Genomic DNA, 26,454 nt, shown 5'->3' on the forward strand with positions numbered 1-26,454 from the left:
GACCAAGTCACGTGGCCAGGCCGCGTCAGCCACGCACCGGTTGCGATAAATCGTCGACCTATTCCACCCCCGCTCCCCCCGCCGTTAATGAATCTCCCGGGTGAACGCGCGTGAATCATCGCTGGCAGGGCGGTTGCTGAGTGGGTGGGCGGGGGGAGAGTGGGGACCGTTGCCGTGCTGCTTCGACTCAAACGAGACACGCGGGCGGCGGACGTCACAGGCTAAGGGCGTGACGTCACGTCGTTTCCGCTGCGTGGCTTCTGCAGAACCCCTCGTTCCGCGGTGACGCACGCGGCCACGGCGCAGCGTGCGGACAGCGGTGGCTGCTGCAGCTGCAGTGTCACTTTATTCCAATGGTTGTCGTTGGCATTATCGTCGTCGTCGGTCAATCGTGGCCGATCCACTGCTGGATGAAGGCCACCCGCAGGCCGTCGTATTAAAATGGAGTGCTCGCTGCGTGTTGGTTCCGTCGGGTGGTTGAGGTCGAAGCGACGTTGTCATGGAAAAATATAAATAAAGCGACGTGGATGTGACTTGAGAATGTGACAAAATGGCCACACGATGAATAAATCCTCTGCCAGAGGCAGTGCGGAGAGACAGGGGGCGGGGGGGGGTACCGCAGTCGGTAGCTGTTTTCGAGTGAAACGCGTAGCTGTGCGTCGCCACGGCGCGCGTCCCGAGCGACAACAGCGCAGACGCGGGAGGAAGGCGGTGGGCAAAGAGACGCGGCCGCCGCAGAGCGATGGCCGGGGGGGGGGGGGGGCACGTTCAGGCGGGGGGACGCTGCGCGCTGAAAGGCAGACTGGGGGATTCGTAGCGAAGTCAACGAGCGCACTGCATTGTTGCGGTGCGTGCGGAGCGGAGCAGACGAGGGATGAGCCCTGGCAGGGGGAAGAAGAAGGAGGAGGCGGAGAGATTGGGGCGCGTTCCCGAAATGCAGCAAATGACGCAGAGCGGATCGACATTTGCGTCGGGAGGTTTGGAGGAAAACACCGAGACGTCGTCTCGTATCTCATCAGGGTTCCTGACGGCAACAAGAGGTTACGTTCGGCGTACGGAAAATAGTAATAATAATATGAAATGTAAAATTGTAAATTTAATTTTTTTTATTTTATTCAAGGCTGTAATTGGGGTCGGACACATCCCCCCCAATATTCAAATATGCTCAAAATGCTCCCTCCCCCCCAATATTTTGCTATAAAATAGATTTGTGTTTATATGATTGTGCTTATGGTTGTACTTTATTAATCCCTAATCTCTGCCATTACATACAAATGAAACAAGAAAAGGTGAAAAAAGAAAAAAACAGACCAATGAAATACAATACACTATTAGACGTTATTGTAAAAAATAAATAAAAATTCCATCCCATGTGTTAGTGAATGGTTAAATATTTTAGGCAGGAAATTCGTTTTCAAATTTAGATTTTTTCTGGGGGGGGGGGAGGACCCCCAGACCCCCTGGAAGATTTGGTCACCCCCCAATGTTGACTCCATGGCTACGGCCTTGATTTTATTTGATGACAGGGACTCTGTAATGCGAAGCTCTGTTTATTCTGCTTTAGAATCGAGGTGACGTGGTGATTGTTGTCGTTCCAGCATCTTTAACGCTGAATATCCTGTGCACTGAGTGGCTGGTCCCGTGTTCAGTAAATAACCTTCAATCATCACCTCAACGACAGATATGCTTATGTCAATATTCGGGACACGTTAATCATCAAGGATATAAACATGCAATTCATGGCCACGCTTTAATGTAACTATTGCATGACTTGTTATAGATTTCAGATTGCATAATCTGCTTAAGAACCTGTCTTTCCGTATGACTTTTCTCCTGTAAGGAAATTAATATCGGGGTGTTCCACTATGCCAAGCCCTTCACGGTGATGTTGGGTGCGTTCTTCCAGCATCACGGCTTCACATCTCCTGTCACTGACCACGAATAAGCCCAGTGACAACTCAATCCCCTAGCAGCCGCTTATGCTGAATCTTCACTTGCCTTTGGGGTGCCCAGGAGCATACAAAAAACTAAACTATTAAACTAAACTTATTGTAACAAGTAAGGCCCACTCAGCTATATAGCTCCTTTTCAGCAGCGACCGGCCCACAAATGGTATCTAAACGAAGTAGCTTATACTCTTTGGTTCTTTTGCTAAAGTCACGTAGGTAGAAAAAAAAATAGATCACGACGTTTCGATCGCAACACAAGCAATCGTCATCAGGTGGGACAACCACTGCTGAAGTAGGTTTTCTTGCTGTGGTTGTCCCACCTGATGACGATTGCTTTGTGCGGCCAATACGCTAAACGCATGTTCAATTTAAATGTGGAGGGAAAAATCGGAGGACCCGGAGAAAAATCCACGCGACCACGTGGAGAACATACAAATTCCAAGTATACAGGCGTCAGACTCGGGATCGAACCCACGACCTCCTGTATACCAGGCGAGGTAGTTAACATTTCGCCACTGTGGCGAGACGCACACCCACATGCCTAGTGTAGTTCTGTCTCCTCCGAGGCGTTAGTCTTCACTCCATACAAGCTTGGCAGGTTAAATAACGTTTATTTAAAGAGGCTGGCAGATTTAATCCAAGTGTTTATGAACATATGTAAGGGTTAAAGCAATTTCGATTCAAGAACAGTGTTCCGTGTGTAAATAAAATATTAACTCAAAATGACTGCAAGTTGCTGTGGCGTTTACATTTTCTTCGTTATCTTAGCAAAACACTTCACGAAAGTAAAACACGAATTTAAAAAAATACGATTTCTTTTCACTGGAATCCAGGTCTAGGTTTCATATGCACAGGACATAGAGCTCATTTTTGTATTTCAACTTCTAATGCGCTGTTACAGTATTGGCTCACTCTCGTAGAGAGAGAATGACTCAGAGACGAGCAGGAAGGCAGCCATGAGATGAAGGTAGCCAGCGCCAACAATTGCCCGTGCTCTGCGGTCCTATAGATATGAAGATTTATTGGCCAATTAATGAGTGCTTACGTATGGGAGGAAACCGGAGCACCCAGAGAAAACCGATGTGTGTGTGATGGGTCAAACACTCTATTCCACACAGATGGAACAGGTGGAAGTCCACATTTTAGCTGTGCCGCCTTCTCCTGGCGAGCCAGAGTACGGCTCCTCCTCAATGCCCACAGGAAGGGAGATTCGCAACATTTGTGTGGTGATCCACCAGCCCTGGCTGCTGCCGCCCCAGGGCTGGATGATCATAGGCCGCGTGCGAAGCCACCGCCGCCCGGCAAGTTGGCGAGCCTGAGATCGATGTTTCGACAAGCACGCGATTTCATGATGTACTATCCCTGAAACTCCGCTAAATGAATATGCGATGGCATGTAATCGATTATTGCAGTGACGCGTACTTCATTTGTTGCAATGCTCACGCTCAAACTGCGAGGCCCGCGTGGTGTTGCACAGCGCAGCGAAGAGTTGGCGGATCACGTCCACTTGTGAAACGCACCAAACGCCACGATGTCGCGAGGCAGCCCGTGTGGTGGCAGCACAGCAAGTGTGTTGGCCGACCCATCAATGCGCATCTTGGCGTTATCCAGTCACGGGCGTGAGTTTTCTCGATCTAATATCACATTCCACCACCGGAATGAATAATAATAATCTACATCTCCATTTGGTCAGTCCACTGGTGGATTAAGTCTTCGCCATGCCGTGTTAGTCACGGTGGCTGTTGTGACCATACTTCACCACACTGGTCAGTACGCGTCGGTAAAGGGGGGGAGGGGGGTGGGAGAGCCCGGGACCGGTTCCGGTTATCGCTCGCAGCTGTTGTTAGCTGTGGCTGGGAATTCACAAGAATTTGGAAATGTCAGTCTCGCAAATCACGACTTGTGCATTATTCTGTGCCGAAATTCACCACCAGAATGCACCCCACCGTAATGTAACCCCAGGAATACACCACCAGAATGTACCACCGGAATGTAACCACCAGAATGCACCACCAGAATGCACCACCAGAATGCACCACCAGAATGCACCACCAGAATGTACCCACCAGAATGTACCCACCAGAATGTACCACCAGAATGCGCGCACAGTCTGGGAGAGTGACGATTCCTCAAAGGGCATTCTCCAGGTTGAGAGTCCCTTCGCCTTCCTATCCCCCCTCGCCACACCCGATCTCTCCTGAGAATGCCAGTAACCTTCTCCCTGCCCCCACCCCCAATAGATATTTCCAGCACAGTCGATCGGTTATCCGGACGCTTTGGGAGGGCGTGCCGGATTTTCAAAAAGGCAGGATAATCACTAATCATCATCATCATTATTATTTAAAATATCTTATTTTTGCACATTCTTATATAACATGTTTTTAGGTGTTGCGTGCATGTTTTTTTTCTGTTTTAAATGTGTTTACTATATGGAATAGGCATAAATTATAAAAAAAAATTAATATCTTACTTTAAAAAGTCATTGTATTTACTTACCACTCCAATTTCGAAGAGCTCTGCAAGGGTTGATGTATATACGCTGCAGTATTTTCATTGTTTAAGTTGTATGTAGTGTATAATGTACCGTATATCTGTCTGCAATCAAGCGTAGCTGCTTTTTTTTATTGTCTCACGCATATGGCGGTGTCCATCGCCGGACTGGTTGCAGCCTTTTGAGCGGCTTTGCCGGTTTCGCCAGATAATGTTGGAAGCAGAAGCAGCAGCAGCGGCAGCCCGATAATTAATCGATGATCGACTGTGTCAGCTCCCACTCCCTCCCCCACTACGGAAGACCACCCTCAGGGTGGACACGGAACATTCCACCCCCCCCCCCCCACATCGACACGGTTGCTTTCCCACAGACCGCTGCCAATTAGCTGAGTAAATAAATCGATGATTTCTTACAATGAAATGTTGTTCAGTCGTCATATAGATTGGCCGAGCTGATGTCATCACCGCAGATATAAAAGCTGCGTATTCAGAATTTTAGAGCAGTGTTATTTTACGACCAAACGTTACATAAGTGAGGGAATCTTGGCAAAAGGTAAATACACATTTTTAGTTTTGCTCACGTTTTTCAACGAAAGGTTGAAAACATTGTCATTTGCTCTGTCAACCCATCCTAGGGGTGGCGTGATAACTGATTCAATCCCAACAAAACTTTATGCCAACGCTGTGTTGGTTGTTATTCGGGACTTACACTATTGAAACTGTCCACAGATTAGCACGATTAGCTACGTATGGTGCAAAATAAGTTCCACACACACACACACGTACATATTGATCACAGGCTTTCCCAAAACATTGAGAAGAAACCGGAGCTCTTAGACCTCACTTTGGGTGTCCCGACTCTGCCCGCCTTGGCCGCGTCTTCGTCGGCAGAGCCGCACGTCGCGGCCTTTGGAGAGGCTGCGTCCTGTGCGCCCCTCACACGAGAGAGCGAACGTCACTGCCGCTAATTGTACTCTGTATGGGATATTAGTTGAACTTTCCCCGCTGTACGTAGCCAACCGTGCTAATCGCAGGTGCGGGGGGAGGACAACGAACTAAATATAAAAGCAATTAGTTTGTCAATCTATATGATGATTTAAAAGTGCACAGCTCCCAGTGGGAACTTAATATCGGAAGAAGAGCGTTCCAGACGGCTGCAGAAGCGCATCCGAAAGCGCGCGATGCGGTGACCGTTTTTGTTCAATGGCCAACCAAAAGTCGGTGTGAGGATGGCCGGAGTTTACGTCATGATAGTTTATGTCGGGGTTTTGTTTGTGGGAAGTACTTTTGTGTAAATGAGTGTAACCATATAATTGATTCGTTCAGCAACCAGGAGCCAATGCAGCTCGGCGAGTACTGGGCAGACATGGTCGGATCTTGCAGTAGCTGCCACCGGTGTGTGCTAGATATCATATAGTTCATATTTATGCATATATTTTTATTTTATTTTATAATAACGAATTACGCGGGCGCATGTGGCATTTATGCCGAGCTGCCGAAAGTGTCCCAGGGATATTGCAGAGTTTGGGCATTTAGCTACTGAGGCTGCACACTGGGGACCTAACGTGAGCCTTACCAAAGAAAATGAAGTTGATGGCAGCGGTTAGGGATGATGGGGGATTGTGTCCGTAGGGAAGCAGATACGTGGAGGTCATCGAAAACTCAGTGAAATGAGGCAGTAACGTGCATTATGCATGCGGTTGCGTGACAGATGTTTTACGTTAACTGGTCGGGGGGGGGGGGCATGTTTTAGATTGTCTACATGCCCCACTTTGGGAGAGCAGTGAGGTCACCTTTTGTGCTTAAGAGACGGATGTTTTCGGCGAGAGCAATGGCCGTGTAATTTATTGCTGTGCGATAACTGGCACAGGCACTCTTAACACGGGCGGGGAGGGGGTGGGGGAAGAGTTTTACCAATATGGGGAAAAATAAGGAATGCAAATATTGGGCTTCTAAAAATCTATTCACGAACGCTAAATGCACAAATCTGCCAACACTAAACAGCGCTTCCGTGGTGTTACCGTGTTTGGTAGTCGTGGCGCGTGATTGTTGCCATTGTGGTTGCATTAGCACGGTGGGCTATTCACGGCGCGAAATAGGTTCAACATACTTGGATTTTTGGAGTGCGTTGGCTGTAGGTGCGGTGTTGCTGTGGATGCGGCATTGTGGTCATTATTGCTGCCGCACGGTGGTTGCGGTGTTGTTGAAGTGGTAAATCGCTGTGGTACTTGTGATTGTGGTGATTGTTGTACGTACACAGTACATGTATGTACGCTTAACTTCCATCGCACCGTACGTAGCCAACCGTGCTAATCGGAGGTGCGGGGGCATTTTTTTCTCTCTCACGACACATCGTGATTTGGAGGCCGTTTCCTGGTCCAGCTGGCTCCTCGGCCGACCCCTCGCTGAGCCGAGCGTGACGGCGCGCGGGCAAAACTCTCGTGTCCGTCGCGCAATCGACCCATGGGCCTCATTTTCTGGTTCCGCTGGTGATGGCTTTGGTGAAAGTAGGTGGAGAAGCCGGAGGTTGCGATGAGAATCACCGACTGCGAGTCAAGGACACGGTCTGCCCGTTTGACGACGATTGCTTACGACGTTGAGAATCGAGAGGAGCGCAGTGCCTGTGATCGTGGAGCGTGGCACGTGGCTATTGGCTACTGGCGTGACCCAGTTAAGCCAATTCGGTGGCATCGTCATTTCCACATTTGAACTTTTTTTCCCGCCAATTTCAACACATTTTGTTATGTAGGCTAGGCGTAGTCACAAACCGCACCTCTCCATAATAAAGGCTCAGTCATTTGTTATGTAGTCTATTCGTAGTCTCAAGCCGCACCTTACCATAATAATGAAAAGTGAGCCGTTCATGGCCCTTCCCCCCCCCCCTCAACCATTATATATACGGAGTGGTATCTCTTGTAATCTCTCATTTACTTGATACAGCTGTCGGGCTGTGACGGTTCCACCTGAAGACGGAAGCTTGTGTTGCCTCCGAAACGTCGTGATTTTTATTTTTATTTTCATTTTACTTAATTTTTTACCTACGTGACTTTACCGAAAAAACCTAAGAATATGTAATATAAAAACAGCGACGAGCAGCTGCATGCTGAGTGATATTAAACGTTGATTGTTCAGGGAATACCGTTACTCTGAGTAATCAGATTACAGTAATGGGTCTCTTCTCAAAACTAAGGAGTCAAAGCACATTGGCGAATGCTTTAATGGACAGAGATAGCTGCGCTGTGAGATTTCCATTATTACCAGAGCTGGAAATCGGCAATTGAGGCCATACCCTCGGCCTGAAATTTTATTTGAAATAAAATTTTATTTGAAATAAAATTTCAATTTTTAAACGAAATTTCTCGTGTAGATGAAGTTTTTTTTTGTTCTGCGGCAATAAATAACGAGGCTTATATTTTCAATCGTGCACAAGCTGGCCTCTGACGAGCACGGCTCACGAGTTCAACACATTAAATGCGGGGAGAACGCTGAACACAAAAAAAAAATCTACATTTGCAGCGGCTCCTCGTGCGCCGGGAATGATAAGTCATAAACACGCAGGACCCAAGCAGTTGGAGCAGGAAGGATTACCGCTTGTTGGATTAACGTCACTGAAAGAGGTTGACGTCAGCTGCTATTTCAGGAAAAGCAGCTCAGGTGCGGGCGGCTTGATATAATCACGCGGACGGGATGCGATGGAGGGAGGGCCCACTTGGAAGGCTGGTAACGCACGGTGCCAGCAACCTTGCGTGGGTTGCGTGCACTAAACCGCATCTGTCGACCGATACGAGAAAGCGTTAATTTAGCCAAATTCACGGTGGGCAAGATTTGCCACGAAAACAAAGCCAGCGTTACTTGAACGCATGAAATAATTCACGAATGTCGGGTGATATTTTTTTTAAATGTATGAATGCATTACACGTGACTGCAAGGGAATCCTGTGGAATCATTCGCCTTGCATATCGATTGTAGTTAATGAGCAACGCTTTGTACAAAGACAGCGGTGTTGTCCATGGATGGACTCGCCCTCTCCACGTGAAGGTGGAATTTATGCCACCGGTTCAGAGGTGTAAGCAGGAGATGAACACCACCCACCGCTTGCCCCGTGTGAGTGGAAAACCGCCTTGACTTTGTCGACGATAACTTTGCGTATTATGATCACTGTTACATTGCGTATGGCTTTATTTTGGTGATTTGGTTTGGCCACGTTTGTTTGTTGTAGTACGGAGTTAGAATTATGGCTTTAATCTAAGTTGTCTCGTGGTTGTTGTTGTTTGACTTGCATCCCACTGGGATTTTTGCACAGCGTTGGTGTACGGTGCTTTTTTTCTGGAAGACTTTGCAGTTTTTTTCCTGGATTTTTTTGTTTGCGCATAGTTACTTCAAGATGTTTTCTTGTTCATGTTTTTGTTTTTTGTTTGTTGCGGTTGCACCCGATTCTTGAGCCGAATAACTCACAGGGCTATGCCAAATAAATGCAACTGAAACTGAAAATGGCAATCGTCGTCGTGTGTAGAGGTCACGTTTTACCTCGGCGGGCTTCACCCAAATCCCACTCAACATTCGTACCGCGCGGCCGTGACGCACACGCCGCTTGCTGCTGCTGCGTGGCGTGCGCGCCTCGTTAGTGGACGTGCGTAGTGTCAGCCACCCGAGGCCTGCGTGCCTTCTGCCTGGCGCGCCCGCATTCACCGGACGATGAGGTGGGACTCTTGGCCACCTGGCATTAGCCAGCTGTCGTACGGGGCACGCGTGATGATTCGTATATAAATGTAGAACATCAAAGAAAAGACCACTCAATTTTACTCACGACGGTGCAATTGTGTTTGTAGCGTTTGCTTGTTCAAATGTGATCCATGTGAACATTCGCAATGCAGTTCGTATGGGGAATGAGCTGGAGCAGTGTGGACCAAAGAGAGGCAACCCGGAGTGAAAACTGATTAGTATTCCCGAAGGGCTCACTTCCGCTTACAAGTAATAATGTATTAGATGAAGCATTCGATACAATGAATGAATGGATCGATGTGTTTATTTATAGTCTGGTTATCGGCCATTCAGATGCAACGTCGTGCGCGTGTAACGGAGACTCTGTGTAAATTGTTGCATGAAAATAACCACAAATGTCACATGCAATCCAATTTCGTTTTTCTTCCTCTTGCTAATCCGTTCAAAATGTCTTTGGTGCGTGTCTCCGGCTACACCCTTAAGGGCAATACAATGCGACTCTGGCATTTGCAGCAGTGCCGGATTAAGCTAGTGCGGGGCCTGTAGTATATGTTATAAAGGGTCCATAAATAAAAAAAAACACGTAAATATTAAAACACAAATGTTTAACTTGTACAGTAAAGTAATTGTATTTTTTCATTTTCGATACAGCCAGATAATACGACAAATCGCTAACATTAAACACCCAGTCGTTCATAAAAGTTTAAGGCGGTATAGTACTATAGTAATAGAGCAAGTGCAGAATCACAAATCCGGAATTGATATCTTGAAAGCATTTAACGTGAGGTCCTTGAAAGTGCGGGGCCCGTAGCATATGCAGCTACTTATGCTACTACATATGTAGCTACTTGTGCTAATGGGATAATCCGGAACTGATTTGCCGACTGATGCCGGTATCACAATGCTCGTGGACCTACCACGCCAGCCATGATGGTAGTGCCACAGTCCGTGAAGAGCGGGGGCGAAACTTTAAATGACGTCCATCCAGTCTTCCAGTCCAGTCCATCGTCAACGGCACATCCATTAAATCCGCCTTGGGACATTCCCCTCCTAACCCCCCCCCTGCCAACCCCTCCCCCTTCATCCCTGCTTGTCCTGTAGGTCCACACCCGAGGCCGGAGCCCCTGGCGGTGCTGGCGGACCCCCGGGGGGGCCGCCCCCCAACCTCACCAGCAACCGGCGACTTCAGCAGACCCAGGCGCAAGTGGACGAGGTGAGATGATCAGGGCGGTGGGATGCCACGAGCGGCGGTGGTGGCGACAAGTAGTCGTGGTGGAATGATTCCTCCTCCCCCATTGCACTCACCTGGCGCCCACGGTGATTCACGGAATTGCCGTCATCAACGCGGTCACGATTGGGTTCGCTCCACCTACGCACAGAGCGGCACTTAGCTTGAGGGATAAACTTGGATACTCCAGGAAATGAGTGGCTTCTATATATTTTTATTTTTTTGCTCCACTATTTTAATTAAATGAACCACATTAACAGAAGAGAAGTACTCGTCGTCCATGTGTGGATCGCACTAGCGAGACGACCCATTTGTATTCACGTTTGATTTGAAATGTAAAAACGTTCGCGTGACATTTTCAGTGCTTGTAGTTTGCAATAACAACAAAAAATTGTTACATTTTTGATAAAAATTTGCAGCAATTTCGAAAAATTATAATGAGCATCAGCCAAATTACGATCTCAACAGACACATCTGCAAAAGATGGGAACATACCGTGGATTGCCATTAGAAGGTGGTTCAGAAAGTGTGAACTAATCTCCGTCTGTTCCTCCCACATGTAATAAGACTTATTAACTGGCTGAAAACATCTTTATACAGGGTCTTCTAAAAAGAATGACCCAATTTCAAAGCAGTATATTTTACGATGGCAACATGTTACAATTACACAAAAGTTACACACGGTTTAATGAGTTATCAAGTTTTGTTAACCATTTTATAATGCTCCATGTGCCCTCCACCTGCTATACGGACAACATCGAGACGTTAGTTGAATTCGTTCCAAACGCCTCTCAAAGTGTCTTCTTCCAAAAATGTCACCGTTGCCGTGATTATGTTTTTGAGGTCTTCCAGATTAGTCACTAATGGTGGCACAAAAACACGGTCTTTGACGTATCCCCACAAGAAAAAGTCGCAGGGTGTGATGAAACGCACGCTGCACCGCAATTACGGATTCAGTCTTGCTGAACTGCAGAACGCAAAACGCCCCTTGTGTTGCGGGGTCACCATCTTGCGAATGACTGAGGCTAGGGGCTGTTTGTGCGCTGGGAGAGGCATCTTGCGGTAATCAGTTGAAACTCTATGCACCGCCCTTTCAAGTGGTAAGAGTTTCATTCGTGGACGGTTCGTGTTTGCAGAGATATAGCGATTTAAAATCGGGTCAATCTTTGTTAAACACCCTGTATATATAGAGAACTGCAGAGCTTTGCCAATTTTTGGTAGCGCCGGCTCTCCCCCTGGCTGCTACCATCCCGCTCACCCGTAGTTCCTCGCCGATTATGCGATGCAATTTGCACGAATGCAGCTGTACCACGGAGCTACAGGTTCACATTAACAAACGGATGGTGTAGGAGACCGGGTGTTGTGAATACCACCCCGCGTTGAGCGCTGTGCGCGTGTGTGCGCGTGCCCCGGGGCAGGTGGTGGACATCATGCGAGTGAACGTGGACAAGGTTCTGGAGCGTGATCAGAAGCTCTCGGAGCTGGACGATCGCGCCGACGCGCTGCAGCAGGGAGCCTCGCAGTTCGAGAGCAGCGCCGCGAAGCTGAAGCGCAAGTACTGGTGGAAAAACTGCAAGGTAACGGTGCCACCTTCGTCTCCCGCGCCTCCACCTCGTAGCTCGCATTGGTCACCGCCCCACCCGCCAAGCTGGCGTGGTTGCTTGCCGCGGTACGATGCGTCGGGCTCGACAAATCGTTTGGTGCTACCGCATTGGCAGCGGCGCTACGAGCACGAATAACAACAAACAAACTCGTCAGTGACACTGGCCTCGGCCGTAAATGCGCGTGTCACGGTAAATCAGCGTGTCCTGGCAAATACGCGTGTCACAGTGAATATGCGTGCCACGGTAAATAAGCGTGTCACGGTTAATACGTGTGTCACGGTAAACACGCGTGTCACGGTAAACACGCGTATCACGGTAAATATGCGTGTCACGGTAAATAAGCATGTCACGGTAAACACGCATGTCATGGTGAATATGCGTGTAACGGTAAATAAGCGTGTCACGGTAAATACGTGTGTCATGGTAAATATGCGTGTCACGGTAAACACGCGTGTCACGGTAAATACGCGTGTCACGGTGAATATGCGTGCCACGGTAAATAAGCGTGTCACGGTAAATGCGCGTGTCACGGTAAATGCGCGTTTCACAGGTGATGACATTTTAGGCAATTGCATGACGTCATTGCACCGAAGGAACGTTACTTGAAAATGCCACCTTTTTGAACGTCATAATAATAATTTACATTAATAAACTGCCCTCAAACAATCGTTCTCAGGGCGCAGATACCGCATCGCAGCTCACCAAGCTCTCGAGCGGTTACAATAAGGAACGGGCATTTGATTGCTGTGCCACGTGAGTTGCCGTTGGCGTGCCGTGGGAGACAAATGCATGGGTCTCTTTGCGTTCTCTCCGTTTTCCCTGGCAGATGATGATCATTCTGGGCGTGATCTGCGCTCTGGTCGTTCTCGTCATCATACGTGAGTACCCAGAGTCACGATTCTCCTCGTGGGTTTGTCGCGTCCCTTAAGAGCAAGGGGATCAGAAACCTTTCAAATAAAAAGAAGAGACATTGTTCTTCGTTTTCGGCTTTGACCAACATTTTTTTTCGAGAGCCGCATCACACACGGCGAGAACAACTTGTTGCACAGACACAGCAGCAGCAGGCGTACAGCAGATGACAACACACATTCTCAATTAGATACACAATATAGACGATGGAATGAACTGCATCTTCTTCGGTAGTTTCTCCCCGCTTCGTTATTCCTACACAGTGCAGTTTGACTCTTGTTGACATTTCCTTGTCACCGAGACGCTCATGGAGCAACTATGGGTTAAATCGGGTGAGATTTACGACGGCGGATTCCGCAGCCAAAGAGCCACACGTGGGGATCCCGAGCTGCGGGTTGCCGACCTCTACTTTCGAGGGACAGCACTGATGGGAATTGCATTCAAAGTTCTACCCCCTTCATGTATTGTAGGGGATTCGTGTACGGGCCCCGTTCCACGGGCCTGAAAATTCCGTTCCCGTCGATGTCAGCACTCACCGAGCTCGCGCGGCAGCTGTGCATCGCCGTGCAGGAGCGTGTGGTTGTTTGGCGGCGTGGCCTTGGGGCACATGTCCAGAGATGTGCCACTGTGTCACTTAGCGACCGTGCGCTTGACAAACTGAGCAACGACGAGTACAAGATACGTTTAGGATGTTCATGATTCAGCGTTAATCGCTGAGGTGGCTCGCAGAGCCATACTGACACCCCCTGTGATTCCTGAAGTGCTCACGGCTCAAAGGCACAGAATACGTCTCGGGGTTTACCGCTGCTTCAGCGTAAATGCCTGGGACTCAGGAGGCCTACTTTAAGGGTGGCATTGCCACGGCTAAGCAGCTTTATCACCAAAAATAGAGATATTTTTAAATTACATATTTAAAGTAGAAATTTGGAGATTGAATTGCTTCTAGATAACCAGAGTGGTGACTTGTTAAGAACCGTTCTGCCTTCCTGTTGTCGATGATCGATTTCTGTGAGAGCACAAGTTGGGAGCCGTAGTGCCGTGGCTGCCGTGGCGGATTTTCCGAGACGGCCGTAATCGGTGTGACGTTGGGGGGCAGTGCTTTGAGCATCAGGATGTGAGCACCCGTGGGAGGAGGGGGGCGGGGTGGTGGTGATGATGATCCAAGCTAATGCGGCAACATGTTCATGGTTTGTAGTCTTGCCAGCATGGCCTGTATATGTCCAAGCGGCGATGAGCACGTATTGTGCACATTGTGTCGTCTGCACCCTTTTCGTGCTGGTTTCTGCTCTAATTGGTTGGGTACATTGACGTACTTTTACATGCTCATTTCTCACATTAACATCATGCTAATCCCTCACTTTAACATAGCCACTTTAGTGCCCGCGTTTAGGAGGCCGCTCTCCTATCTTAGTGATTAACATCACTAGCCCCGGCCACTTCTTTATAACCCTTGATCTACTCACATTTCAAACCTTTTAAAACAGTCTGCCTCAGCAGCAGACCATTCTTTCCCACCTGATGATGGACGCTTGTGTTGCGCTCGAAACGTCGTGATTTATTTTATTTTATTGTTTATACCTACGTGACTTTACCGAAAGAACCAAAGAGTATACATTTACGTGTTTGTGATTTCAATTTGAAAGTGACGTACATACGTGTACGTCACTTTCAAATGTTGTGGGGGGAAATGTGCATTTCATTTCAGGGATATATATATTTTTTTACAAGTGACGTGTTGCGTACAAAAGAGGGGTGTCTTGGGAACAATTCGAAATCTGATGAACGCAGCGTTGAGCCAGAGAGGTATGTGCACCTCGTTAAAGCAGTGGTAACTCCACATCGGATGGCCTTTGGGCATCATCCAAATGGCTCTTGCGTGCTCACCTCCATTGACAGCCCTAAGCAATCATGGAAATACCACACACCTCTGGTACGGGCCGATAGTTCCATAAAACAAACCACACTTTATTTCCCACAAAGCGGTACTTCATGTATTAACCCTGTAGTGCTGATGGGCCAGATTGAGTGGTGTGTGTGTGTGTGTGACACCACTGCGCCGGATATTGTTTGAGAATTTTTTTTTTAAGACGAACGGCGCACATCCTTTGGTCGTGACGGCTTGTCTGTCCGTCCCTCCCAGCCGCTAGAAAGAAAATAACTTTGATTCTCATGTAGAGTCTTGTCCTCTCTTCATCGTGCTCTCTCCTTCTCTACACTCACTCTGGCTCTATTTATATCTGATTCTTTATTCATCTGTCTCCTCTTCTGCCTCTTCCCTCCCTCTATATTCCTCTCCTGCCTCCACTATTTCTCACCCGCTTCCCTGCCCCCCTTATCACTTTCCCCGTGTCTCTCCCTCACCCTCACTTTCCTTAATCACAGCTCTCCATTTCCCGTCTCAACTGTCTATTGTCTCTCCGTGGTCCTCCCTCTCGCTGTGTGTCGCTCTCGCTCGCTCTTCTCTTTCCATTTCACGATCTCGTCTCACTCTCTCCCCACCCTCTCCTTTCCGTTCCTCTCTCTTTCTTCCCCTCTCCCTCCTCTATCGTGTCGCCACGGTGTCGAGATGTTAACAACCTCTCCTGGTATACAGGAGGTCGTGGGTGCGATCCCGACCCTGACGCCTGCTGTATATTTGGAGTTTTCATGCTTTCCCCGTGGTCGTGTAGATTTTTCTCCGAGTTCTCCGGGGTTTTCCCTCCACATTTAGAAACGTACGTTGCTATACATTTCGACATGATAAGCCACTTCGTTGAACTATCATTTGCGACAGTCAGGTCGCTTCTGGACCTTACCGGGTAAAATAAAACATAGTTGATAGTTTTATAGTTTAACACGTAGCAGGCTTTCGCGACCAATATCAACCATAATAGTGGGGTTTTCTTGGGTTAGATCGCGTAAATATATAAATGTGTCGTTAAAACCCGCCACCACCCGACACAGCCAACTAGTAAGGGTTGTCACGTAAACAGAACGTGGCCAATTCGTCACTAGTACAGCACACCGGTGTGTTGGAGAGCCAAGCCACAACATTACGACGTTTCGCCAGTAATTACAACTAGCTTCATCAGGCGATGCACGACCCCGGCTTCGACGCCGTGGGACGTGGGCGACGCCGTCGCGAAGACGTGCACGACGGCGTCGCCACCACTTCTATGCCAGCCAGCCGGGGCAGACAGGAATCCAGGAAGAAAGCCAGCCAGCCAGCCAGCAAAACTTGTTTTTTTTCTCTCTCTGTGGTAAAGTATGAGAAACAAGATGACAGAGCGTGGCACTGCCGTGGAGAGAGCTCCGGCTCAACGGCGGGGCGGAGAGATGATGGCACGTCTCACGTTCTGTGGCTTTCTTTAGAATGGCTCTTACGTAACGCTGATCATTCACTGCTCTCGTTCCACGGGTTGATACGAGCTAATGCCTTATGCCCAAAGAGCCTTGTCGATAATAGGCTCACATTTATTTTAGCACTCTCACCGTCATGAATTGAGACTGCAGACTAGGCTAATTAATTTTTAAAAAAACATGAGTATGTTTTTTGAAAACGCGTTTTTCTTTAATGCTCACGCGAGTCAAAAACAAATACCGTCGTTTTGCAGTAATTTTACATAATTTTTTAAAAATAATATAATAAATTAATAGGAAGTACATGTGCTGCTCGAACAATAATTTCAAGCACTTTTATGTATTACTTTTAGTCAAGATCAAAGTTAATCCACAAGTCCCCGCAGAAAGTAAGAGTTAATTAATTACGTTCATTCCTCAACCTGGTGAGGAAACCACTTACCTGGTCACCCAGGTGCATTCATGATAAAGCATAACTCAACCACGGCTTACAGCATTTGGCCTCTGCTCTCAAGCCAAGCCTCCAATACTTCGCCTCAAAACGAATCTCTCAGCTGGCAGGTTCCTTGACAATGCGCAAATCGCCGTCACTTGGTCCTGGCACCAATGCTGTCCTTGACTACAATGACGAAGACCGAATCAAGAACGTTGCGCTATCATCCCCGCTGCAATTCACTGCGAACTGGCACACACATATCCAACACTCGCACCGCGTGGCATTTTCATCCCCCCTTCCCACTCACTTGTGGCAGGCCCAAGAGCTGTGGCGTTCGCGGAATGTTCGAGATATTGCGGGCACTGCTTGCTCTTGGCTGGACGACAAAGGACACTGTGTGGCTTTACATTTCACGGGGTGTAAGCGGTCATGGGGAAATAAACATGTGGGTGAGACTTGTGAGAGGATAATGGGAGAGTGATAAGAAGGGCTGGCGTTGGTGGAAATGGAGGACTCATAGGCTGCACGTGCACATTTATGGGATTAAGACTCGAACTTAAAATTCATCTTATAGCTCTGGAACTCGTTATATGTGTCAGAGATTGATGAACTGAGCAGACTTGTACACGGACGGGAGGAGTTGTTTGTCAATTGAATCCCAAACTTGGGTCCAACATTCCAGGTGATTATCTTCTTGCGACACGCAATCCCTGCGTACGTTATGAGCAATTGAAAACTCATTGGGCCGGTAGACGCGACGATGTCCGCCAATTGTCTCAGCGATGGGAGGCGTGACATTGCGGCAACACTTTCTTCTGCCTTTGCGCAAACGTTGTGCCCATTGTTTTTTTTTTTACGAATCGTTCGGGCATCATTCTGCCAGAGTTAAACGAACTACCAATGTGGACGCGCTGGTATTATCTCTCGAAGCCTCCGGGGAATGATTGACCGCTTGAATGAGTCGCTTGTGCATTGCATTCATTTTATGCTGCAACGCCTGCCGGTTATTAAGCCCGCAACTTGAAATGTCCAAATCTGGCTGTCGCCTGATGAAGCTAGTTGTAATTACTGGCGAAACGTCGTAATGTTGTGGCTTGGCTCTCCAACACACAACGGGTGTGCTGTACTAGTGACGAATTGCCATGTTCTGTTTACGTGACAACCCTTACTAGTTGGCTGTGTCGGGTGGAGACGGGTTTTAACGACACATTTATATATTTACGCGATCTAACCCAAACACCTCTATTATGGATGATATTGGTCGCGAAAGCCTACGTGTTAAACTAACTTGAAATGTGTTTATCTATGTATTGCATTGAATACAAATTCTAACGTGTTGTTTTTCTGCCCTCTTGTCTCCCCCCCCCCCACTTCCCACAGTTTATTTCTGTCTGTGATTGTCCGAGCCCAACTGGATAAAAACAGCGCAAGCTAAATGAGATCTCTTCCATAAAATAACCACCTTGTTCCCTCCCCTTCCTCGCCCCATGTCCCCCTTCCGCTCTCCACCCGGTACCTCCCCAGCTTTCTCTTCTTGGGCTTGTGAATGTGATGACCCCTAACCCACCTCCTGGTTCCCAGCGTCCCCCTCTCTGTAATGTACCCAAAGCAGTATTGTAGTGTTGAAACACAATAAGCTCCCAGAAAAAAATATCTCTAATGTTAGGAAGTGATCATTGTTCATACCTCTGCAAACCAGCAAGGATGTGCAAAGTCGATCTGGCAGTAACGGCGTATACTTTATGAATAGACGCACTGCATTTAGAAATTATTTATGACCTTTTGTGATCCTGTCCCACTCACAGTGCTGGCTGCCCGAGAGAATTTGTTTACTCTTAGACTTTAACTGGCTGCCTGCAAACGTAACTCTTTGTGTATTTTAAAGGTTTGGAATCAATAAAAAAACTATGATATTCATCATGTAGAGGACAAACACAAGTAATGTATATTGATACGGTTAGACATTTTTTTTTCACAATTAATATATATAGCCACCGCTCCTGAAAATCGAATGGCCGAGTGATTATTTTCGACTTGGGCATCATATTCTCCCGGATGTTAATTTACTGCAAACACGGTACGGTTTTTTTTTCTTCTTCTTTTTTTCGGGATCAAACTACATTCCCTGATGCATGCTTTTATTCAAGACGGCAGTAATTCCCACCTCTCGGTTGTGATATGTACGCAAACAAAACAAGAAAAAAAGAGAGAGTCTTCAGTAAATTCTTGCCCAGATTGTGGGTTTTGGGGGGGGGGGTGTGGGGGACACACCTATTTGAGAATTTGAGCGACGAGAGAGGCCGCGTGGACTGTGTGTGGCATTGGCGCTGGAAGGGGCTTTAAGGCATCCGTCGTCTGGGGCAGCGCGCGCTGCGGCTGTTGCTGCCGCTGCTACGTTGGAGAACGTCCACGCTAGAGACACTCACGCAGGCTCCTCCTCTACGTCGCTCGCCGTCATAGCCCTTGAGCGGGCAAATTTTGAACCGTTTTGAAGATTAAAAAAAAAAATCCTCCGCACGCTTTTCCAAATACGTAAGTCGGAAACAACGATTCTGTCTAAAGTAATATTCGTTGATCGGCGAAGAGCAGACCGTCAGCAGACGTGCAGATGTGACCCTCCACATACCCCTACGTATCGTTTACCCCCCCCCCCACACCCCCGCTGAAAACGACACAATTGTGCAATTGGTCTCACCTGGATACGGTATACTGCAAACAGACTCGGTGCCCATATTGTAACGTGCAACGTAAGTAGCTGTTGTGTTGTCTGTGCCGTGGGGTGTTCTCTCCTTGTGCCACGGTGCACGCGGCGACGTCGCGAAGGGCTCTGGGATGAACACGCTGAGCTGTGCGCTGCCCGTGGTTTCAAAATTGTGAGTTAATTGATTTAAAAATAAAATTGCAATGTGTTTCTGACGTCTAGATGAGTTCTAAAGAGCAATATACTGTGAGCATGTAATCGAGGTGACACTAGTCCCTTGGAAAACAGATTCAAGTTGGCCGTATTTCCCACCGTTTTGCTGGTTTGTCCCCGATGGCTGAACACCGCTCAGACTACAACAATCTGGCCAAGACGTTGATGTGCATGCCATGTCCATCACTGCTGTTTTGAATAAAGGTCAAACGAACGTGTGTGATTTTTTGTTAACGGTTGACTGCAAAGTTTCGTTTCGCCTACAGTGCTGTTCGTATCGAAAGTATGTGTTTGACTATCAGATATTATATTGCATATCGCTTGAAACCCTGTTGGCTGTTGGGGGGGGGGCATGTACGTCTGTGAGAAATTTGTAGCTCAGAGAAAAAAAAAACACTCCATCGTGATACAAATGGTGTCTGTGTAATCACTCATGTTTTACCACTGCAGGACAACACTTTATTCAGCTGTGCTTTATGTGCAGAAGCGGGGAAAGAGAATTTACTCGTTACGTAGAAATGTAGAGGTTCGCAGCAAAAAATATATAGAGAGAGATGTACCGTTGTGTGGTTTATTTTAAGAACCATATTTATGTCTCTTGTAGTACTGTATAAAGAATAACACAAAAAAAATCATGCCATTTGCTCACGCGAAAAACAAACACGCTCACAACAAATGACTGCATTTCATCCTTCGTTCAATTTGTGGACGCCAGTTACTGCAATGCCGAATAGTCATTCTGCAATACCCTGCAGATATTAAGGGGGTGGTGGTGGTTCGGTATTTGTGGAGAGCTGCGCTGCCCCCCTCAAATCTGCCTCCCATTCGCTGCCCCTCGCCTGCCCTGCCACCTCATGGCCGCGGAGCGTTGTCTGCCTCGAACCGCCGCGTGCGACCGTCCGCCGCATCCTCCACGCGATCACGATGCCGTCACAAAATATAAAAAAACGAACGCGAGAGGAAGCCGCCCGCATCGCCGCCGCCCATTCATTGCCGCCTTGCCGCCTCGTTGCGCATCGTCGAAATTGTGTTTCTCTCTCTGTCTCTCTTCCTCTTGACACGCGCGCCGCGTTCCGAAAGATGCAGTCCACATCTCTGAAGCTGACGCGCCTTCCGTGGCGCGTACATTTGCACCTCGGATCGGGCAAAGCATTTCGAATGCCCTCGTTTAGTCTCATTTCGTTGTTGTTGTCGTAGTAGCAGTGATGATAATAACAACGATGCATTACGCAGAGGCCTGCCATAGAGCAGAGGACTAAAGAGGTCGCGATTGTGAAGTAATGTCAGGGAGAGCGATCGGGCGATTCTTTTCCAAGGCTCTGCTGCTCATTTACTCTGGGGGAGTGCGGCATTGCTCCCCCTCCTCCCCCTCCTCCCCCCCCCTTCAGATGCAGTTTTCTCTGTGACGTATGTAACTGTCCATAACATAGGGGTATTTTGGATTAGGTCGCGTAAAAATAAATGCGTCATTAAACCCCCCACCACCCGACACAGCCAATTAGTAAGGTGTGTCACGTAAACAGAACATGCCATTTTGTTACTAGTACAGCACACCGGTGTTTTGGAGAGCAAATCCACAATATTTACAACCTGAGTTCGACGTTTCGCCAGTAAATTACAACTAGCTTCATCAGGCGGACAGCCAGATTCGTGGAGAGATCCTCATGTTTGGCTGTCGGGTGGTGGCGGGTTTAACGACACATTTATATATTTACGCGATCTAACCCAAATACACTATTACGGATGATATTGGTCGCGAAAGCCTACGTGTATGTAACTGTAATGAAATATGGCATGTGATGTGAGACGTGTGTGTATTATTGTCCAGTGTTGGATTCGCCCTTGACCGTCTCTTTCTGAGCATTGTGACACGGTTTCAGGGGCTGGTGGTTAGCCACAACGGGGCCACTGAGCTGGTTTGCATGTAAATGCAAGGGATTGACCAAAGCGCACCGTTTGTTATGAAGTGAATGCTAAACAGCCAGTGTCCCACCTCCAAATCGTGCATAATTATCATCAACTTAATGACGAACAATGGCACCTGCCCTCAACGTGGCCACTGTTTTAAAGATATTGAGATCCCTAAGGCGATACGATATGAGCCTCAACTGGAGGGCTCACTCTCGATTATAAGGACAGGTCATCGCTTCCTGAGCACATTCTTTTCCCTCCCAACAAAAATTCACCGCCCGTGGACATGGGCCACCTTACTTGGAGCGTGCACCGCAGCAGGTGGGGGTGGGGGGGGGCATCGTCCCCTGGGGCGTGCGGCTTCCAATTCACGACGACCGGTAGCCGTGTCGCAGCCACCCGATGTCGCTGCGAAGGACCCTGCGCGCACGGGCACTGGAGTGCCAAATGTAATCGCACGACGGTCGAGAGCCCGAACCGTTTCCGCGGCTTCTTCTCGTCGCGCCCCGGTGGCCGTGCGCGTCCAGACGTTGAGTTTCCTGCTGTATAATCTCTCCACGGGGGGGGGGGAGGTGTTGCTCAGCTGCGCACACTCCAATTAGATTTGGAACAGTCGACACCTTGGGTGATTGGCGGCGGCGGCGTCGGCGTTGCAGTTCTGTAATAGTTTCGAGAGAGGGAGGGAGGGAGGAAGGGAGGCCCTCTGAGTGAGCGTTGTGTATCGGTCATGATCCCTTTCCTCGAGTCGCCCCCCTCCCCCCCCCCCAGAAGAGATGGGCAGCCGTGAGCTTCCCTCCAATCGGAATGATTACAACGGAGGCGAATGTGTTTTCCCCCTTCACGATGCATGGTTGTGGTGAGATAATTTCGAGGTTTTTTTGGTTTGTGTTAAAATGAGCCCATAACGCATACCTAAATGGCTAAATGTACTCATAGCTGAATGTGTTATTTGCTTCATGCTGTGTATCTATGGAGGCAATGTTATCGGTTGATCGGCAGGCCTAGAGGAGACGGGGGGGGGGGGGTTGCCACTGCTAGGCGGTGACACGTCGCGCTCCGGCCTCAGAGAGACACCCCAGGGGTGGACGCGAGGGTTTGATGCGGTCAGGAGGCCGACGATGTCCCGACTGCCATCAACAGCCTTGCACGCGGGGACGGTGACTAATACGTCGATAGCATCGTGAAGCAATTCAAACGTGCATTGTATTTATAAAAAAAAACAACAGCACCAACAACAACTTGTTGCTCTATAGCAATGGCTTGTCATGATGTTTAATAAATGTGTTCTCGTCGCAGTGGTGTGCGTCTTGCTACCGATAGCAAGGAAAGGTTTTGCATCTTTACGACATCCCCAGGCGCACAGTTTCTGCCCGAGTGGATTGTGTCAGTCGCGTCGGGTGTGTGTCTTGCGATGCTTTTGGTCAACCCATATCACGCATTTACTTATTTCCTGTCTTTGTGTTGCTGCTGCTGCTGCTGCCATCATGAAAAGTGCTTGCTCAGTAAAACCTCCTCGTCCTGTGTATTAATTTGTGGATTTCTGTGCGCTGATCGTTTCCTTCGTTTTGCGTTCACCCAGTCGCTTGCCTCGTGCGACATTTGCTTCGCGATGACGCAACACTCCCCTCGTGTCTCACGTTGAGTCAGCACGTGCAACATCTACGACAACCGTGAAAATTGGAAAAAGGACATTTTTCAAAAATGTTACGCTGCCAAACCCCCCCCCCCCCGCTACGATCCTATATATTCCCACCGAAATAAATGTGTATTGCTCACGTCCACGTACTAAGTGTGGCAAATATCCAACAATGATTCAGGGTCACATCGACGTGACAGTGAAATTGGGCCTCGAAAGTTCAAACAATGGTTACAAGCTGACAAGTCTCACTGGGAAGATGGCAATGTCACGAGGCGATGCTGGGAACGGGCCCTGTTAAGCCACGTGACGGGGCTGGGTAGACGCATCGCCCCGAAGGAGCGTGGCCTGGATGGGTGCACATAGGGGCCTGGGGAGGGTGGTGTTGGAGTACGGCAGCAAACGCAACCACGCCTCAAGAATGCCGCTCAAACAATGAATACCCAACTCTGATGATGGCTTCGGGATGTATGCTGACCTTCTTTCGCACCGTACGTAGCCAACTGTGCTAATCGGAGGTGCGTTTAGCAAGGTGCATTCCCCAGCTGGAACGTTAACTATGAGTACTTTGAAAACTCAACAGTCTGAAAAACGTCATATCCATGTCTCTGGTATGAAAACAATACTCATTCAAATCAAAAGTCCAAAGGTATCTCTGCTTAATGGGTGTCAGGAGTTTGCAGGTAGCTTATCTCCAGATTACAAGACGCTCCGGAAAGTGCACCCCAAAACTTGTGCTCAGTATCGATACAGTGACATAAACCTTGCCACACGTACAAAGACAAAGAGCCTCTGTATAGCAGCCTGAGCAGACTTTAGGGCAAAATGAGCACATTTGAAGGCCGGCACAGCACAGAAGGTAAACTAAACTGTCATTTTTTTTAATTTTACGATGTAAGGCCTGCTGAGCCCCGTAGCTCTTTTTTCAGAAATAACCTGGCCACAAATGGTAGCTCAACGAAGTGGCTTATCATGTGGAAATGTATAGCAGCCGCACATTCATCTAAACCCGTGAGGTTGATTCTAAATGTGGAGGCAAAACCCGGAGGACCCGGAGAGAAATCCACAACAACGGGGAAAACGCGCAAACTCCAAATATACAGCAGGTGTCTGGGTCGGGATCGAACCCACAAACCCGCGAGCTGGCGAGGTAGTTAACATCTTGCCGCTGCGGTTGTGGGTGGACAAGACTACACTCGGCCGCCTTTGTCTCCCTAGTGGCAATGTTTACACACTGCACCAGGTACTTATTTGAGGCTGAGTCGACCTAGGGGAGGCCCAGGACCGGTTCAGATAATCGTCACTGGTGTTGGTGGCCGTGAGCAGGAATCGAACTTGGGCCGCAGGGTTCGTAGCCCAGCGTGCTAACCACTGCGCCACCCCTCCACACACACAACACAAACAAGCAGCTCATCAACAGTCACGCTCACTTAGACCAGTGGACTGACTGAGATGGGTTGTGTGCGCCAAGGTAGTACTTAATTTATTGGCCCAGAAGTGATTATTTGGATGAGTTATCCTTCGACAGGATTGGAACTCAGAATTTGATCGTTGAAAATCTTCTGCACACCGCTTACTGCCGTTGAGTTCAATCGTTCATTATATTGGCCACACAACCCAAACTATGGGCCGTATCGTGCCCCACTGTGTAGCCTGGGTTCCTTCAACGGAGGCACAGCAAAGCCACACGAATTCGTCACCCAAGCCCTGCCGTGGCCAGCAGACCTCGACATCGCCATTTAGCTCCTGGACGTCAATAACAGCACTTGTGTAGCCTCAAAAGGAAACACAAATATAATAGGCCAACGTTCGGGTAATGACCCTTGATTGATAAAAAAAAAATCCAAAATCGATTCACTTAAATACACCCGAAGGAGTCAGCCTGCTCATCGTGTTTTAGACAATGAGCGATTTCTCGACCTGGAATTCAACTGTCATACAGACTGCTGGTCACCAGTGCCGGATTAAGATAGTGTGGTGGGGCCTGTAGTCTATGTTATAAAGGGGCCCTAAATAAATAAATATACAAAAACTCTCTTTTTACTTGCATAGTAAAGTCATTGTTTTTTTTCATTTGCTATACAGCAAGATAATACTACAAATAGCTAAACTTAAACACCCAGTTGTTCATAAAAGTCGAAGGCAGTATAGTAATATAGTAATAGAGAAAGTACAGAATCACTGAACCGGAATTGACAGCTTGAAAGCATTTGCCGCGGGGCCCTTAAGGGGCCGTCCATAAATGACGTCACGCAATTTTGGAGCCCTCCCCCCTCGTCACACGGCGTCACGAAAAGTCAGACCCCCCCCTCAAATATGACGTCACAAAGCTCTGCCCCCCTCCCCAAAAAACATATTTATATTTTGAAAATTAAACATGCTTTAAATCGCTTTAAACTATCGTCATTGTAGTGCGTATTTAATGTGGCCCTGCACTCTGATGTTGTAGGCGAAAACATGTATTGAAAAGGCGTTGGAAAGCAAAAATTTAGCATAAAATTCACTTGAAAATATTAATCGTCTAACTAAAACTGCAGATGTTCAGGATATTATATTGAAGTTCTCTTATAATTATCCTATATTAAAAGTAATTATAACTATAAAAAAATACTTGAAACGTTGTGCTGTTGCTACAATTAACAACAGCACAAACTCTACACGCCGTGCTAGACCGGGACCAATATCATCGTGAAGTCGCACACGCCGTTAGGCAGCACTAAAGAAGAAGAAGAGTAGAATGAAGCAAAATGGAGAGTACAATTATAACAATCACATATTCATTCCACAGAATGAAAAGCCCTGGTAGAATCATTAAAATCAAAATGTTGAATAACTAAATTTATGCTTATTCATGGAATAAAAGGTGGCCTTAGTAGATTTAAATAATCAAATAGTTAATAATGAAAATTTATCAAAATTAGTGTTGTCATAACCATTGCATTTAATTAAGAAGAACGTGTTGTTTATATATAAAGTTGCGCATTTTGATGTAACTTCACATTTCTCAGCCCCTCATCGTCACACATCGTCACAAATATCTGACCCCCCCCCTAGGTGTGTGACGTCATTTATGGACAGCCCCTAAAAGTGCGGGGCCCGTAGCATATGTAGCTACTTTTGCCACTAATCCGGCACTGTTGGTCACGGCTACTTAAACGTCGCCCTTGAGCGATTTAGCCTTGAGCCAATCACCCTGAATGTGCTTCACCTCATCAGATCTGGGACGCAAAGCGAGGTTCACCCTGATTAGTACGGGGATGGGGAGAAGGTCTTGGTAACAGCAGGCGTTGGGGGTGCCCTAGGCTCTGAGGTTGCC

At 47.9% G+C, this 26,454-nt stretch overlaps 1 protein-coding gene across 1 annotated transcript in view; it reads left to right on the plus strand.

Annotated features, from left to right (window-relative positions):
- LOC144722588 (vesicle-associated membrane protein 3-like) overlaps nucleotides 1-19,805 on the plus strand; it is a 41,913-nt gene extending 22,108 nt beyond the window's left edge. Inside the window, exons 2-5 of the mRNA XM_078600806.1 lie at nucleotides 10,263-10,374; nucleotides 11,808-11,966; nucleotides 12,820-12,871; nucleotides 18,058-19,805. Coding sequence (XP_078456932.1) covers nucleotides 10,263-10,374; nucleotides 11,808-11,966; nucleotides 12,820-12,871; nucleotides 18,058-18,074 — 340 coding nt within the window. The 3' untranslated portion in view covers nucleotides 18,075-19,805. The remainder of the gene's footprint in view (nucleotides 1-10,262; nucleotides 10,375-11,807; nucleotides 11,967-12,819; nucleotides 12,872-18,057) is intronic.
- The last annotated feature ends 6,649 nt before the right edge of the window (nucleotides 19,806-26,454 follow it).

Source organism: Lampetra planeri, chromosome 15 (genome assembly GCF_965212315.1).
Source record: "Lampetra planeri chromosome 15, kcLamPlan1.2.h2, whole genome shotgun sequence".
In the NCBI taxonomy this organism is placed as follows: domain Eukaryota; kingdom Metazoa; phylum Chordata; class Hyperoartia; order Petromyzontiformes; family Petromyzontidae; genus Lampetra; species Lampetra planeri.